A 15,780-nucleotide genomic window follows, 5' to 3' on the forward strand; every position below is an offset into this window, starting at 1 on the left:
TTTTGTGTTATCGTTGTGTTATCACTGAGTCTTTTCCAGCTTGTGGTGACTCCAAGGTGGACACTATCATGGGACTTTCTTAGCAAGGATTTTTTCAGAGAAGGTTTGCCATTGGCTTTCTTTGAGAGCTTGGCCAAGACTATCCAGTGGGTTTCCATGGCTGAGTGGGGATTTGAATCCCAATCTCCCTTGAACTGAGCTGCTGGACTTGCAGACCAAAAGGTTGCAGGTTCAAATCCCGGGAACGGACTGAGTGCCCGCTGTTAGCCCCAGCTCCTGCCAACCTAGCAGTTCGAAAACATGCAAATGTGAGTAGATCAGTAGGCACCACTCCGGCGGGAAGGTAACGGCGCTCCATGCAGTCATGCCAGCCACATGACCTTGGAGGTGTCTATGGACAACGCAAGCTCTTCGGCTTAGAAATGGAGATGAGCACTAACCCCCAGAGTCAGACATGACTGGACTTAACGTCAGGGGAAACCTTTACCTTTACCTTACTCCCTTGAACTCAGATCAGTACACTGCACTGATTCTAAGGACCCCTTAAACCAGTGGTTCCCAATCTTTGGGCCTCCCAAGTGTTTTGGATTTCAATTCCCAAAAATCCTAGTTAGGAATTGTGGGAGCTGAAGTCCAAAACACCTCAAACCCTTAAATTGGCATGGGATAATTTGCAAAAATGTCTTCCAAAGAGAGTGAATTTACCAAGTTTAGTGGGAAAAAGGCTTTTCCACCCAGAGGCTCCTTCTCACAACTTCTTCCTCTCTGTTTACACCCCATGGATTAGAAATCTCTCTGTGTGATGCTTATTTTAGAACAGTGGGCAAAACGATTGCAAAGAAAGCCCTTAGGCCCCAACGTGGGAAGCGGCGAAGGAAAACAGAGTCCTCCGAGGATGAAGATGATGACGAGGATGATGAAGCGCCCAAAAGGCAGACCCGGCGGCGAGCGGCTAAAAACGTCAGGTAAAGCTGGCTGAGTTTTCTCATGTCAGGGAGGAACAGAACCGGGGAGTCTCTAGCTAGAAATCACACTTCATCGTAGAGTCACACTTTGTGGTGTTGTCCCCTCCAGACATATTTCTGGAACGATCTCTTCCTTTGGCACAATATTATCCAAGATCAAAGAATTCACCTAATCTGCTGTTTCTTCTTGATTCTTCACGTAGTTATAAAGAGGATGACGACTTTGAGACCGATTCCGACGACCTGATTGAGATGACTGGAGAAGGAGCTGAAGAGCAGCAGGATAACAGCGAAACAATTGAGAAAGTGCTCGATGGGAGGATTGGCAAAAAAGGAGGTGAGCGTCTAGGAGTGCCGGGAGCCACCTCTCCACCCGAACAAAGTGTTGACCCGTCTTCCCTTTGTAGCAATTGTAAAAACTCGTCTGAATCTAGATGGAGTTTGAAACCCTTATTGGACAGCATGGAATATATGAACTTTCTGAACCCTACTTTTGTGACCTCTGAAGCCCACCAATCCCCCCCACACATTCAAGAAATATGTTGGAATAATGTTAATGAAACATTTGATTATGACTTTAAACATCTCTCAATTTGTGTTTGTTGCTCTTTAGTTTTTATCCGATTTGGGTCTCTAGATATTATTCAATGACAACTCCCATGCAAATTGGGTTTTTATAGCTATCCTTACAGGAGCCCCGGTGGCGAAGTGTGTTAAAGCGCTGAGCTGCTGAACTTGCAGACCAAAAGGTCCCAGGTTCAAACCCCGGGAGCGGAGTGAGCGCCCGCTGTTAGCCCCAGTTTCTGCCAACCTAGCAGTTCAAAAACATGCAAATGTGAGTAGATCAATAGGTACTGCTCCAGCAGGAAGGTAAGGGCGCTCCATGCAGTCATGCCAGCCACATGACCTTGGAGGTGTCTACGGACAACGCCGGCTCTTCGGCTTAGAAATGGAGATGAGCACCAACCCCCAGAGTTGGACACGACTGGACTTAACATCAGGGGAAATCTTTACCTTTACCGTAGCTATCCTTACTGGTATATGTAAAACAGTGAAAAAGCTCAAACCATAGAAAATATTTTATTGCCTGTTCTCATACTTATGGGTTCTTTTTTTTAATTACTAATGTGATGTCATGATGTGTTTAGACATACCCTGAAATTCCCTGCCTTGCAAGGAGTCTCAGTCTCTCTCTCTCTCTCTCTCTCTCTCTCTCTCTCTCTTTTTAAAAAAAGGGTTTCTGCATATGATAGAGGGGGGAGAAGTAGCTGGTGGATGTTGCTTTGAAAATGTTTTGAATTAGACTGAACAGTAAAGAATGTTATATTTAGTTGTCATTTGAATATAGATCTAGACACGTTTCATTATTTTTGAATGTATATTTTTGATTGTATATTAGACTGCCAAATAATAAATAAAAATAATTTAAAAATAGAAAATTCAGTGCAATTTAAGGCAATAGTTGACCTCCTCCCCTGCCATGCAGGAAAGTCTACAAACTTGAAAGCATCCCAAAATACTTCCCCAGCAGTCTAGAACTCATACTACCCCAAATAGCCCAGCTTTCCTCTTTTCGATCCTTCTCAAAATAGTGGCAGGATGTGACCTCCCATCATGATCCTGCCATTTTCGAAGGGGTTGCAGAAAAAGGAAGGATGTATGTTTGCTCTCAGGGTGCAATCTCTTTACCACACTGTTATTATTTAATTTTTCAAAATAAAACTTTTGTATTGTGCTTTTTAAACTTTTTAGACGCCTCCGATGGCATAGTGGGTTAAAGCCTTGCGACTTGAAGGTTGGGTTGCTGACCTGAAGGCTGCCAGGTTTGAATCCAACCCAGGGAGAGCGCAGATGAGCTCCCTCTGTCAGCTCCAGCTCCATGCGGGGACATGAGAGAAGCCTCCTACAAGGATGGTAAAAACATCAAAAGCATCCGGGCGCCCCCTGGGCAATGTCCTTGCAGGCAGCCAATTCTCTCACACCAGAAGCGACTTGCAGTTTGGCCCCAACTTGACTAAGTGTGGGATTGTTAGCAGTCTTGAGTCCACACAGAGAGAAAGGTGGGATGTAAATAAAGCTAATAATAATAATAATAATAATAATAGCCTTAAATTGGAGATAACATAAATCCATCTGCTGCAGAATGCATCACTTCTCGGAACTGCACACATTCTACAAAAATACCTCTAATATCCTAGGCCCTTGGAAAGAATCCCAGACACTTTGATCTAATGGTCATGTGTGCTGTGCTGTGTGCATGTGCATGTAATAAACTACAGTAGAGTCTCACTTATCCAATGTAAACGGGCCAGCAGAATGTTGGATAAGCGAATATGTTGGATAATAAGGAGAGATTAAGGAAAAGTCTATTAAACATTAAATTAGGTTATGATTTTACAAATTAAGCATCAAAACATCATGTTATACAACAAATTTGACAGAAAAAGTAGTTCAATACACAGTAGTGCCATGTAGTAATTACTGTATTTACGAATTTAGCACCAAAATATCATGATATATTGAAACCATTGACTACAAAAATGTGTTGGATAATCCAGAAGGTTGGATAAGCGAGTGTTGGATAAGTGAGACTCTACTGTATGTATGTATGTATATATATATGTGTGTGTGTGTGTGTGTGTGTGTGTGTGTGTGTGTGTGTGTGTGTATATATATATATATATATATATATATATATATATATATATAATATCATATCCTAGGCCCTTGTGAAGAGCTTGATATTTAGAGACTAATCCCAGACACTTGAACCTAAGGTGCATGTGTGCTGTGTTATGTACATGTAATAAATAATAATAACATATCATATGATAATGATAATGTTAATAATTAATTGGGTGTTCTCAGTTGGGGATAATAGGGCCTTGACTCCTACACAGCTGCTCACCTCTGCTCTTGGGGAAGCTTTGCAAAGAAAAACTACTTCATTGACACCCTTCCTATACCACCCTTGTGATACTGATTTCCTCCTTTTTCTTGAACCCATAAACATTACAGTCCTCGTTACTGGTTGTTATAGGGTAGGCATGGGCAAACTTGGACCCTCCAGGTGTTTTGGACTGCAACTCCCACAATTCCTAACAGCCTACTGGCATTGCAAAAGTATCCGGCAGTTCACAGTATCCAGATAGGAACAGGTTGACTGCAAATGTGAATGGGGGTATGCTGTGCTGAAACATAGACCATTCGGATCCAGAATAAGTCTCTACAGTCATTTACGGACACGCCACCAAGACTCTTTTACCCGCAGAAGACAGTCATACCTGGCCACGAGTTGCAGCCTATGTTATGTCTTTTTGCAGCCGTCGGGGCCTCCACAACAGTCTACGCCACAGAAGCGAATGGCGACCCTTGTGCCGACTTTGACCCCGAGACGGAGGAAGGAGAGGCCCAGTACCTGATCAAGTGGAAAGGCTGGTCATACATCCACAGCACATGGGAGAGCGAGGACTCCCTCCAGCAGCAGAAAGTGAAAGGCCTGAAGAAGCTGGAGAACTTCAAGAAGAAAGAGGAAGAAATCAAGCAATGGTACAATTTTACCCAGTAGTTGTCTGCCCTAAGTTTGGATAGGCCACCAACTGTATATACTCCCAGTTCTGCTCTTACTGCGGCAGCTGGGGTCTTTTTGTCTATTCCCAGGAAGCTTCGCAGGTGATGTGATTGTGATTGCTCTAATAATGGTACCTGGTTTAGGCCCCAAATTTCAGCTCCATATAAGAGCATGGGGGTAATCTTGGCCTTTAAGAAGTGGGTCTAAAGATCCTGGTTGGCTATGATTTGTTAATTTAAACAGTAGATTTGCACATACTCTCTCTCTGGCTAAATTCCTTTGATGGTTCCAGCTTTAGTTGTCTGCCTATATTTTGTGCCTGTTTAATCATACATTTGGCTTTGGATTAAGACAACACGAGCAACAAGCTATCTTAAGCCTTTCTTCCCAGATCATTGAAACCCTTCTCCTTGATGTCTCTTTAGCCACATATTTTGTGACTCACCGTTATTATTATATACTAGCTTGGGGACATTTGAGAATAGTATGATTTGTCTTTCAATGTTATGTATTCTGTTTGGAGTGGGTGAACTACAATTCCCAGAATCGTGGCTCAATCCTCCCCAAACCCTGCCAGTATTATAAGTTGGCCATTTTGGGTCTGTGTACCAAGTGTGGTCCAGATCTGTCGTTGGCTGGTCATCGCCTGGCTGCAGTGGTCTCTGGATGGGGGTGAACGACTACAACTCCCAGAGTCCCGGGGCAATTGACCCAAAACATCTGTCAGTATCCACAGCAGGCAATGTTCAGTCTGTGTGCCAAGTTTGGTCCAGATCTATCATTGGCTGGGTTCAGTGGTCTTTGGATGCAGGTGAACTACAACTCCCAAAATAAAGTCCCCTTCCCACAAACACCTGCAGTATGTTCAGTTGGTCATGAGGCTTCTCTGTGCGAAGTGTGGTCCCGGTCCATTGTCGGTGGGGGTCACTGTTTCTCTTGATGCAGGTGAACTATAACTCCCTTTTCCCCAAACTTGTCCAATATGTTATATTGGTTATGGGGGCTCTGTGTGCCATGTTTGGTCCTGGTCCATCATCAGTGGGGATTGAAGTGCTCATTCATTGCAGATGAACTATAAATCCCAGTACCTCCGGTGGCTCAGTGTGTTAAAGCGCTGAGCTGCTGAACTTGCAGACCGAAAGGTTCCAGGTTCAAACCCGGGGAGCAGAGTGAGCACCCGCTGTTAGCTCCAGCTTCTGCCAACCTAGCAATGCGAAAACATGCCAATGTGAGTAGATCAATAGGTACTGCTCCGGCGGGAAGGTAACGGCGCTCCATGCAGTCATGCCAATGGCTACATGACCTTGGAGGTGTCTACGGACAACGCCGGCTCTTCGGCTTAGAAATGGAGATGAGCACCAACCCCCAGAGTCGGACATGACTGGACTTAACGTCAGGGGAAACCTTTACCTTTACTTTACCTTTTACTACTCCCAAATGTCCAAGTCAATTCCCCTCCACACACCCCAGTATTCAAATATGGGAATATCAGGTATGCATGGCAAGTTTGGGCCAAACCCATCATTGTTTGGGTTCATAGCGTTCTGGGTGTAGGTGAACTACAGCTCCTCTACATTCCCCAGTAGGAGTCACAGTGCTCTGACTTGATGCGGAGTGAACTACAACTTCCAATATGTGTAGTCAATCCCCAAACTCCTCCAGTAAGCTTAGTTGCACTTCTGTTCTGTTCTGTTTGTTATGCAGACAGATTTGAAAGGAAAGGGCAGTAGGTGGGGTCATGCAAATTTCACAGCAATGGAGAACCCTGGGATAGCTGCCTGTGGTGGAAGAAAAAGCAAAATCTAGGATGAAATTGTCCCCAAATGAAAGCATTCCTTGGGTGGTGGGCTGTAGTGTTTTTGCGCCCCCTCCCCTGCGCCGCAGGAGGCGTGGCCAGGACTGGCCCCGCCTCCTGCACCCTAACCCCGCCTCCCATACCGGGCGGCCACGCCTCTTGCAGCGCGGGCGGCGTGGAAGGCGGGGCCAGGGTGCACGGCATGGGAGGCGGGGCCAGACGTGGCCCCGCCTCCCGCGGGGCGCGCCCTGGCGCAGCCAAGCTGCGGCAGGAGTTCTTCCAGGCCACAGCCTGAAAGGACTCCCGCTGCAGCTGGCGCGCGCCGTGGGAGGCGTGGCTGGTCCCTCTGGCCACGCCTCCGCGTCACACGGCCCCGCCTCCGCCAGGTGTGGCCCCGCCTCCCAGGGGCTCAATAGCGCCCCTGGGAAGGTGGCGCCCAACGCGGGGGCATGGCCAGCGTGCCGTGTTGGGCCGGGCCTGGTTGGGATACATGTTCATGACGCTCGCTGTAACCGCAATGTCAATGGGAAAGAATGACTTGGTGGCTCCTTAGCACTGGAAACTATAGCCTGTTTGTGGGGGCTGGAGGCTGTCTGTGTGAGCGGACACCCGTGCCACATACACACATACAAGTTTCACTTTTATTATGGATTTAGATTTAGATTAGATTTAGATTAGATAGATTTAGATTAGATTAGATTTAGATTAGATTAGATTTTTATTATATTTATTTGTACACCTCTTCATTCTCCCAAAGGAGGCTCAAAGTGACTTAACATAAAGGCAGCAGCATGCAATCTAAAATGTACAAATATAAAAAAAATTAAAACAGGATAGTATTATTATGTTTATTGACTTCTCCCTGTCTCTTTTCGTGCTTAGGCTTGGAAAGGTGAGCCCAGAAGACGTGGAGTACTATAACTGCAAGCAAGAGTTGGCTGCTGAGTTGAACAAGCAATACCAGATTGTGGAAAGAGTGATCGGTGAGCGCACCAACCTACTTTTGCCTCGTAAAATTTAAATCCTTTTCTATCTGGTTGTTGCTGTAAGGCTGAGAAACTACAATCGTTTGTTCTCTGGGTTGGCCTATATCTAGTTTTTACTCCCAAGATAGAGGGATCCCATTGACTCAATGAATGTCAACATTTTAATCTAAATGGCACAGATTTAGCAAGTTGGTCTTATGCCCCTTCTCTACTGCCACATAAAATCCAGATGTTCTGCTTCGAAGTGGATTATATGGCAGTATAAACTCATATAATCCAAATCAGATAATCTGGATTATCTACTTTGATTAAAGGAGCCACAGTGACACAATGGGTTAACCCTTGTGCCAGCTGAACTGCTAACCTGAAGGTTGGCGTTTCGAATCCGCAAGATGTGATGAGCTCCCATCTGTCAGCTTTAGCTTGTGGGGACATGGGAGAACCTCCCAGCAGGATGGTAAAACATCTGAGAATCTCTATAGATTGCAAATTTTCTTACACGAGAAGTGACTTGCATTATGTTCCCTAATTGCTTCTGACACACACAAAAATCTACTTTGATTACATTATGTAACACGATTTCTGTTCCTGGGTTATAAATATCATTTCCTAATTGATTCTATCATAAAAACATGGAAAACATTTATTAAATGGCAAAAACTTTGTTTAAACAGGAGGGACATCCTGCTATAGCACATTTTGTGATAGTTTTTCAATGAATATCTCAACCAATTCTACATAGTTTTTGCCACAAAAAAAAGTGTTTGGAGGCTGACAATGGCTTTCAAAGTAAGTACAGTAGAGTCTCGCTTATCCAACATAAAGGAGCCAGCAGAACATTGGCGAATATGTTGGATAATAAGGAGAGATTAAGAAAACGCCTATTAAACATCAAATTAGGTTATGATTTTACAAATTAAGCACCAAACATCATGTTATACAACAAATTTGACAGAAAAAGTAGTTCAATACACAGTAATGCTATGTAGTAATTACTGTATTTATGACTTTAGCACCAAAATATCACGATGTATTGTAAACATTGACTACAAAAATGCATTGGATAATCCAGAATGTTGGATAAGCAAGTGTTGGATAAGTGAGACTCTACTGTACCACACAGTTAAACAGGAAATAACACTTTCATACCACGAACAGAAAATGTTTCAAATTTTGTTACATAGTGTAATCTGGATTATATGGCAGTGTAGACCCAGCCTTGGTTAGGGCTAACAATTGAATGTCAGCCTAATGTTCTCAGTGGACAAAGCAAAAGTAGAAACCATTACTTTTTCAAACCTACGGTGAAAGCTAAAGCACAAGGTTGGTATTTTCTCTGCTCAAGACCCTAAATCTCTCTTCTTTTGTTTATCTACGGATGATCTTCTTGTCCTCGACGCCTAGCTGTGAAGACAAATAAGTCGGCAACACCTGGCTCTGAATTTCCAGGTAGGGGGGGGGGGGGGCTTTTTTATATAAAAAAACTTTACTTTGTTGCAATGATAAGATACAAGAAAAGGGCTGTTTTTTACCCATCTTAAGTGGGAATTCTATGGGAGGCTTTTTCTTGAAACACTGTGGAAAACTGCTCCTTGGGCACTGTGTCTCTCCAGCGCATGGCCATGTGGTGCAATGGGTCAAACCCCTGTGCCGGCTGAACTGAAGGTTAGGTTGCTGACCTGAAGATTGGTGGTTCAAATTTGAAAAATGGGGTGAGCTCCCATCTGTCAGCTCTAGCTTGTGGGGACATGAGAGAAGCCAGCAGGATGGTAACACATCTGGGCATCCCTTGGGCAATGTCTCAGAAGGATGGTAACATGCCCAGATGTGTTACCATTCTGCTGGGAGGTTTCTCTCATGTCCCCGCAAGCTAGAGCTGACAGACGGAGCTCACCAATTTTGCAGATTTGAACCACCAACCTTCAGGTCAGCAACCCATTCTTCAGGTCAGCAGTTCAGCCAGCGCAAGGGTTTAACTTATTGCACCGCATGGCTATGTGCTGGAGAGACAATTTTAAAAAATGGCCATGTCTGAGGGATGATGATGATGATGATGATGATGATGATGATGATGATGATGATGATAAAGCTTTATTTATACCCCGCCACTATCTCCCCAAGGGGACTCGGGGCGGCTTACATAGGGAAGAGCCCGGACAGCATAATCAGATAAAAACAACATACATATAATTCACAATATAACAAGATAAAAACAAAATACAATATAAAACAAAGGTATTATAATAGTTGATAATATCAGTCAACTTTCCTACGCCAGTAGCTGGTCGGACTAGATGACTCTTGCTATTGTGCAATGATGTGATTCTGGGAACACATTTGTCCTTTTCCTCCCTCGTGTATGTAGTTCACAACCGCAAGGTGTCCTCTTCCTCCAACGAACCCGAATACCTCTGCAAGTGGATGGGGCTCTCGTACGCCGATTGCAGCTGGGAGGACGAAGCCTTGATTTGCAAGAAGTTCCAGCATTGCATCGACAGCTTCAGCAGTCGGAACAACTCCAAAACCATGCCCACTCGGGACTGCAAGGTTTGCATGATGCTCCCCCTTGAAATGTGGGGTGAGGGTCAGCTCAAAGAAGTGAGGATGATGAATTAGTTCTGGGTTTTAGCCTGGAAAGAACTCTCTGTGGCGCTGAACCCTGTTTTCCATTAAATCCCAAGGACTTTCTATGGTTTGGAGGAGGATATCTGAATATGCTTCCCATTCTAGGTGTTGAAGCAGAGGCCTCGGTTTGTGGCGTTGAAGAAACAACCCTCTTATATTGGCGGGGAGAACCTGGAACTCCGGGATTATCAGCTAGAAGGCCTCAACTGGTTGGCCCATTCATGGTGCAAGTGAGTGGATAAAGACGCTTGCCTGTATCACATCAAACAAAGTGGGGATCTATGGAGGGACTCAATGGTGGCATTATTCCCCTTGAAGTGCCATGACCCACCATTGCAACTTCTACCCAAATGTTCCCCGATAGCCAGCTTCACACTTAACAACAGTGATAAATGAAACCAGGGCTTTTCAAACCTTCTCCTTCTCCTCCTCCTTGTCCCTCTCCTACTTCTCCTCCTTCTCCTTCTCTTTCTCCTCCTTCTCCTTCATTGCCATCTCCATCTCCTTCTCATCCTTCTCCTCTTTCTTCTCCTCCTTCTCCTCCTCCTCCTTCTCCTTTTCCTTCTCTTTCTCCTCCTTCTCCTTCATTGCCATCTCCATCCCCTTCTCATCCTTCTCTTTCTTCTCCTTCTTCTCCTCCTCCTCCTCCTTTTCCTTCACTTTCTCCTCCTTCTCCTTCATTGCCATCTCCATCTCCTTCTTCTCATCCATCTCCTCATCCATCTCCTCATCCTTCTTCTCCTCCTTCTCCTTCTCCTCCTTCTTCTTCTTCTCCTCCTCCTTCTCCTTCTCTTTCTCCTCCTTCTCCTTCATTGCCATCTCCTTCTCATCCTTCTCCTCTTTCTTCTCCTTCTCCTCCTTCTCCTTTTCCTTCTCTTTCTCCTCCTTCTCCTTCATTGCCATCTCCATCTCCTTCTTCTCATCTGTCTCCTCATCCTTCTCCTCCTTCTCCTTCTCCTTTTCTTTCTCTTTCTCCTCCTTCTCCTTCATTGCCATCTCCATTTCCTTGTCTCATCCTTCTCCTTCTTCTTCTCCTCCTCCTCCTCCTTCTCCTTTTCCTTCTCTTTCTCTTCCTCCTTCATTGCCAACTCCATCTCCTTCTTCTTATCCTTCTCATCCTTCTTCTTCTCCTTCTCCTTCTCCTCCTCCTCCATTGCCATTTCCATCTCTTTCTCCTCCTGCTCCTCCTCCTCCCCAATGTAGGAACAACAGCGTCATCTTAGCTGACGAGATGGGCCTGGGGAAGACCATCCAGACGATCTCCTTCCTCTCTTACCTCTTCCATCAGCACCAGCTGTATGGCCCCTTCCTGATCGTGGTCCCCTTGTCGACGCTGACCTCATGGCAGAGGGAGTTTGAGAGCTGGGCCCCGGAGATCAACGTGGTTGTATACATCGGGGATCAGATGAGCAGGAACGCTGTGCGTAAGCTAGAGCCGTAGAAGATGGGTAGCGGAACTGTGACAAACAGAACTGCCTCTTTGGGTGGGTTTTTGTGATGTTGCCTCTCGGTGGAAAGCTTGGGAAGGCTATTTTGGGGCCCTACAGCTCAAAAGAATCTCCCCTTCCAATAAGCAGGACCATGGTGGGGATTGGGGAACCATGTTTGTGTCTTGCTTCTTTTGAGTTCTGTGTGAAGGATTAGGTTTTGGACATTGCACAAAATGAACTATAGTCCACAGAAGTTTATGACTCGAATCTTGTTGATTAAATATTATGATATAACTGTGATTATGTCTATGTTTGCACTTTTCTAGGAATTGCGGAAGACGGTACCTAGTACCTCTTTCCGTAATACAGAATACCTAGATCAGTGCAGCACTAACTCTGTCATCACTTGGGCTTCCTGTTGTCTTATTATGTCAGATGGCCTAAATACCCTAAAGGCGTCTGATCTTGGACACTAAGCAGAATCCATCCTGGTTAGTGTTTGGATGAGAGACAGCCAATATTTCAGAGGAAAGAACTGCCAATACTTTCAGTCTTATAGAGGTCACAATGCATCTCAATACATGGTTAAAACAAATTTGTTAGTACAAAAAACCCGTGTATTTGCAGCAAGACCCAAATAAACCATAGTTTCCTAAAATCGTGAATATAATTTAATGCCATTAAATTAATTCAGTCCTGGTTCTTGCATACCCTAAAGTTGTCTAGGGTTATCTAGAAATTTCTAAAGATGTATCCTTCAAGAATCTGTTACATTTTTCAGAGCAAATCTATGGTAATTTCCAAGGAAGCACTAAGCAAAATGCAAGTGAGACTTTTTCTCCTGGACAATATATAAATAGCAATTTTTTATTTAAAAAAACATGAGTCACTATTTGCTTTACTTTTTATATGTGCACAACTCTTACATTTAAAAAACATATATATTAATATATGTATTATTTATGTATTACCCCCTTTCTTTCATTTATCACCCTCTGAGGAAGGACTTTCAATGTTACTAGGCTGAAATGTCTTGGACAAATTGGAAAACAACGAACATATCTTTCCCAACCCCTTCAGAGTTTGTTTCTTTTCTACATACCTTCCATTGGTTGTTACAGTCCTTATTTCTTTTTATGGGAAAATATTAGCTATGTTGACAGGGGATGATAATAATTCCAGTTTTACGGTATCCTAGAGGGGCTCCAAGTTGAGGAACGCTGGTTGCCGACAAAGCTAATTTCCGATGGCTGTGTCTCTTCCTTAGATCCGTGAATACGAGTGGGTCCATGCTCAGAGCAAACGGCTGAAATTCAACGTACTTATCACAACGTATGAGATTCTTTTGAAGGACAAGGTATGTTTTGTTGGGCAAGGAAACTTGGCTGTATCTTTTGGAGGGGAGAAAGGGGGACATCTTCATAGTGTCAGGAAATTGAGATAACTCACCCGTTCTTATCTCCGCTTCTTCGACCTTGCAAGGAACTCCTTGAAGGCACGAAGTTGAATAAATGCTGGACTTCATAAATTCAGCTTTCAACTAAAGTGGCACTCTTTCTTTATTTACAATCTATGTACAGCAGATTGTACATGGCGCCCCGGTGGCAAAGTGTGTTAAAGCACTGAGCTGCTGAACTTGCAGACCGAAAGGTCCCAGGTTAGAATCTGGGGAGCGGAGTGAGTGCCCGCTGTTAGCTCCAGCTTCTGCCAACCTAGCAGTTCGAAAACATACAAATGTGAGTAGATCAATAGGTACTGCTCCGGCGGGAAGGTAACGGCGCTCCATGCAGTCATGCCAATGGCTACATGACCTTGAAGGTGTCTACGGACAACGCCGGCTCTTCAGCTTAGAAATGGAGATGAGCACCAACCCCCAGAGTCGGACACGACTGGACTTAACATCAGGGGAAACATTTACCTTTACCTTTTACATCATCATCATCATCATCATCATCATCATCATCATCATCATCATCATCACTAAAGCCATACAGTTTGAATTATATGTAATTTTCACTCAAGAAATCATTATTTACTGACACATAGACCATTGGTGATGAGAACCGGTCATCTGGTCTCCGTCTTCTTCTCTCTGCAAAGGCCCCAAGTCCAATGTTACTTCATTGGCTTAGAAAGAAGGCATGTTTGCTATTTGAACTTTTGTAGACAACCTGCTGAATAACATGATTTTTGTTCCTGGATTATAAATGTCCTTTCCTAATTTGTTCTATCGTAAAAACATGGGGAAAGTTTATTAAACTGCAAAAACCTTATTTCTGTGGGAGGGACATCATCCCGCTGCACATTTTGCTATAGTTTCCCAATGAATATTCCATCGAGTCTCAACCAATTTGAAATAATTTGTGGCAGACACGAAAATGAAGTTTCTGCAGTAGAACAACTACTTTCAAAGTAAGGACCGCACACTTAAACAAGAAATAACACTTTCAAACCAGGAACGGATCATTTTTCAAATTTTGCTACATAGCATTATCTGTCCTTTCATTCTTCTTATTCAGTACAAAAGTTGCTGATTTGTGTTCATCCCCAATCTTTTCAGTGAATAGTATCCAGTACTGTTTGGTCACACGGAAGGAATATTGTGACAGGAAAGCCAAGGTCTATCTAAATTGTAGAATTAATCTGGTTGATATCATTTTAATTGCTGGGCTCAATGCTATGGGATTGTGGGAGTTGCAGTTTTACAAGGCCTCACAGAATTGTGCAACATAAAACATTTCTAGACTCCTCTGCAACACACTCAGGTCCTATAGCCAACGGGCAAAGCTTTCTTAGCAAATATGGAAGAAATTGAATTAGTTGGGGAACGTATTTAAAATAGTTTAGAGCATGATGTGCTTGATGCCCTCTCTTCTAGACTGTTTTGGGGAGCATTAACTGGGCCTTCCTGGGTGTGGACGAAGCCCACCGCTTGAAGAATGACGACTCCTTGCTGTACAAGACGTTGATTGACTTCAAGTCCAACCACCGGCTGCTCATTACGGGGACTCCTCTCCAGAACTCCCTGAAAGAGCTCTGGTCCCTCCTACATTTCATCATGCCAGAGAAGTAAGCAAATGGCTCTAGAATGAGGGATGAGCTGGTGGGTCAATAGATGAAGACGATGAAGCAATGGGAGTGGGAGAGCTTGGAAGAGGATGGGTTGTGGACCTTGTTAAATATTGCTGAGAGAATGGCCATCGGTTAAAGAAGTTGACACATCTAGATGTAGGATCTGAGCACCACTATTAGTTCAGTTCCTTCACAGCACAATTCCCAAGCAGGGAACACTGGTTATTTTTACCTCTCTGTTGAATTGACTCCATTTAAAACTAAAAGTTTAAGACTAGAGAAAGAACCAATGGCTTCCGTATTGATGCAGAAGATGATTGTGGGTTTTCATCTGAACTTCAAAGCCTATTCTCAAAAATTGATTCAGTCAACAATGATATTTGTAAAAGTTCAGTTGAAAACCTGCAGCACTCTGACATGCAATCCAACAGATGCCAGGTCACAGAAATAGCAGGCAGATTGGTGGAGATATCTGAAAGCCTGCTTCCTTTCCAGCCCAACTACAGAGGGTCCTTGGTGTACAAGACGTTGACTGACTTCAATGTTTGGTTCCACATCTATGGATGCTCAAGTGCCGTTATGTACAATGGTGTAGTTAAATGGTGTCCGTTGTATACAATGGCCAAATTGAGGTTGACTTTTTGGCATTTTTCTTTGGTGTATTTTCAAGCCGCAGAGGCTCAACTCCATGGTTGCAGAATCCATGGATACAGAGGGCCAGCTTGCACTTTCCATTCAAAGAGATAGGCCTGTTAAAGCTCCAAGGTTCAGCTTGGAAGTGGGCAATGCTAGGTGAAGTGTCCTCCATAGTCTCGGTGCATTGTGCTCTGTGCAAAGATCTATACAAGGGGACTTTTGGAGCTGAGAATGGGGACAGGAAACACTTAGGGGAGTTTCCAGAGCTATGCTATGCTATACTACTATACTATACTATACTACACCATACTATACTATACGTTTCCTATAGGAAGGAAAAACTCTAGCTGGAGTTTTCAACAGTAAGCAAAGGGTTGGACTCAATGAGGCCCCTTCCAACTCTATGAATAAGTAGATAGAAGCAGATATACATGGAAGGTTGAAGTTTGATAGAGATATTGATTTACTGTAGTGTAGAGATAGGAAAGGAAGGAAGGAAGGAAGGAAGGAAGGAAGGAAGGAAGGAAGGAAGGAAGGAAGGAAGGAAGGAAGGAAGGAAGGAAGGAAGGAAGGAAGGAAGGAAAAGCTCTAGCTGGATTTTTCTAAAGTAACCAAGGAATTGGACTCAATGGTCTACGAGGTGCCTTCAAACTCTGATTCTATTAAGAAGCTCAAAATCTTGATAGCTCATCTCCTTTGT

The 15,780-nt window shown here is 43.9% G+C and overlaps 1 protein-coding gene across 5 annotated transcripts in view; it reads left to right on the forward strand.

The window, feature by feature from the left end:
- Nucleotides 1–15,780, forward strand: part of chd2 (chromodomain helicase DNA binding protein 2) — a 95,400-nt gene that overhangs the window by 44,535 nt on the left and 35,085 nt on the right. For all 5 annotated transcript variants that reach the window (XM_062963234.1, XM_062963236.1, XM_062963237.1 and 2 more), the window contains 10 exons: nucleotides 816–965; nucleotides 1,169–1,302; nucleotides 4,289–4,514; nucleotides 7,214–7,314; nucleotides 8,722–8,766; nucleotides 9,683–9,864; nucleotides 10,048–10,172; nucleotides 11,146–11,362; nucleotides 12,640–12,729; nucleotides 14,251–14,441. In XM_062963234.1, coding sequence (XP_062819304.1) covers nucleotides 816–965; nucleotides 1,169–1,302; nucleotides 4,289–4,514; nucleotides 7,214–7,314; nucleotides 8,722–8,766; nucleotides 9,683–9,864; nucleotides 10,048–10,172; nucleotides 11,146–11,362; nucleotides 12,640–12,729; nucleotides 14,251–14,441 — 1,461 coding nt within the window. The remainder of the gene's footprint in view (nucleotides 1–815; nucleotides 966–1,168; nucleotides 1,303–4,288; nucleotides 4,515–7,213; nucleotides 7,315–8,721; nucleotides 8,767–9,682; nucleotides 9,865–10,047; nucleotides 10,173–11,145; nucleotides 11,363–12,639; nucleotides 12,730–14,250; nucleotides 14,442–15,780) is intronic.

The sequence above is a fragment of the Anolis carolinensis genome, unplaced genomic scaffold (genome assembly GCF_035594765.1).
Source record: "Anolis carolinensis isolate JA03-04 unplaced genomic scaffold, rAnoCar3.1.pri scaffold_11, whole genome shotgun sequence".
Classification (NCBI taxonomy): Eukaryota; Metazoa; Chordata; class Lepidosauria; order Squamata; family Dactyloidae; genus Anolis; species Anolis carolinensis.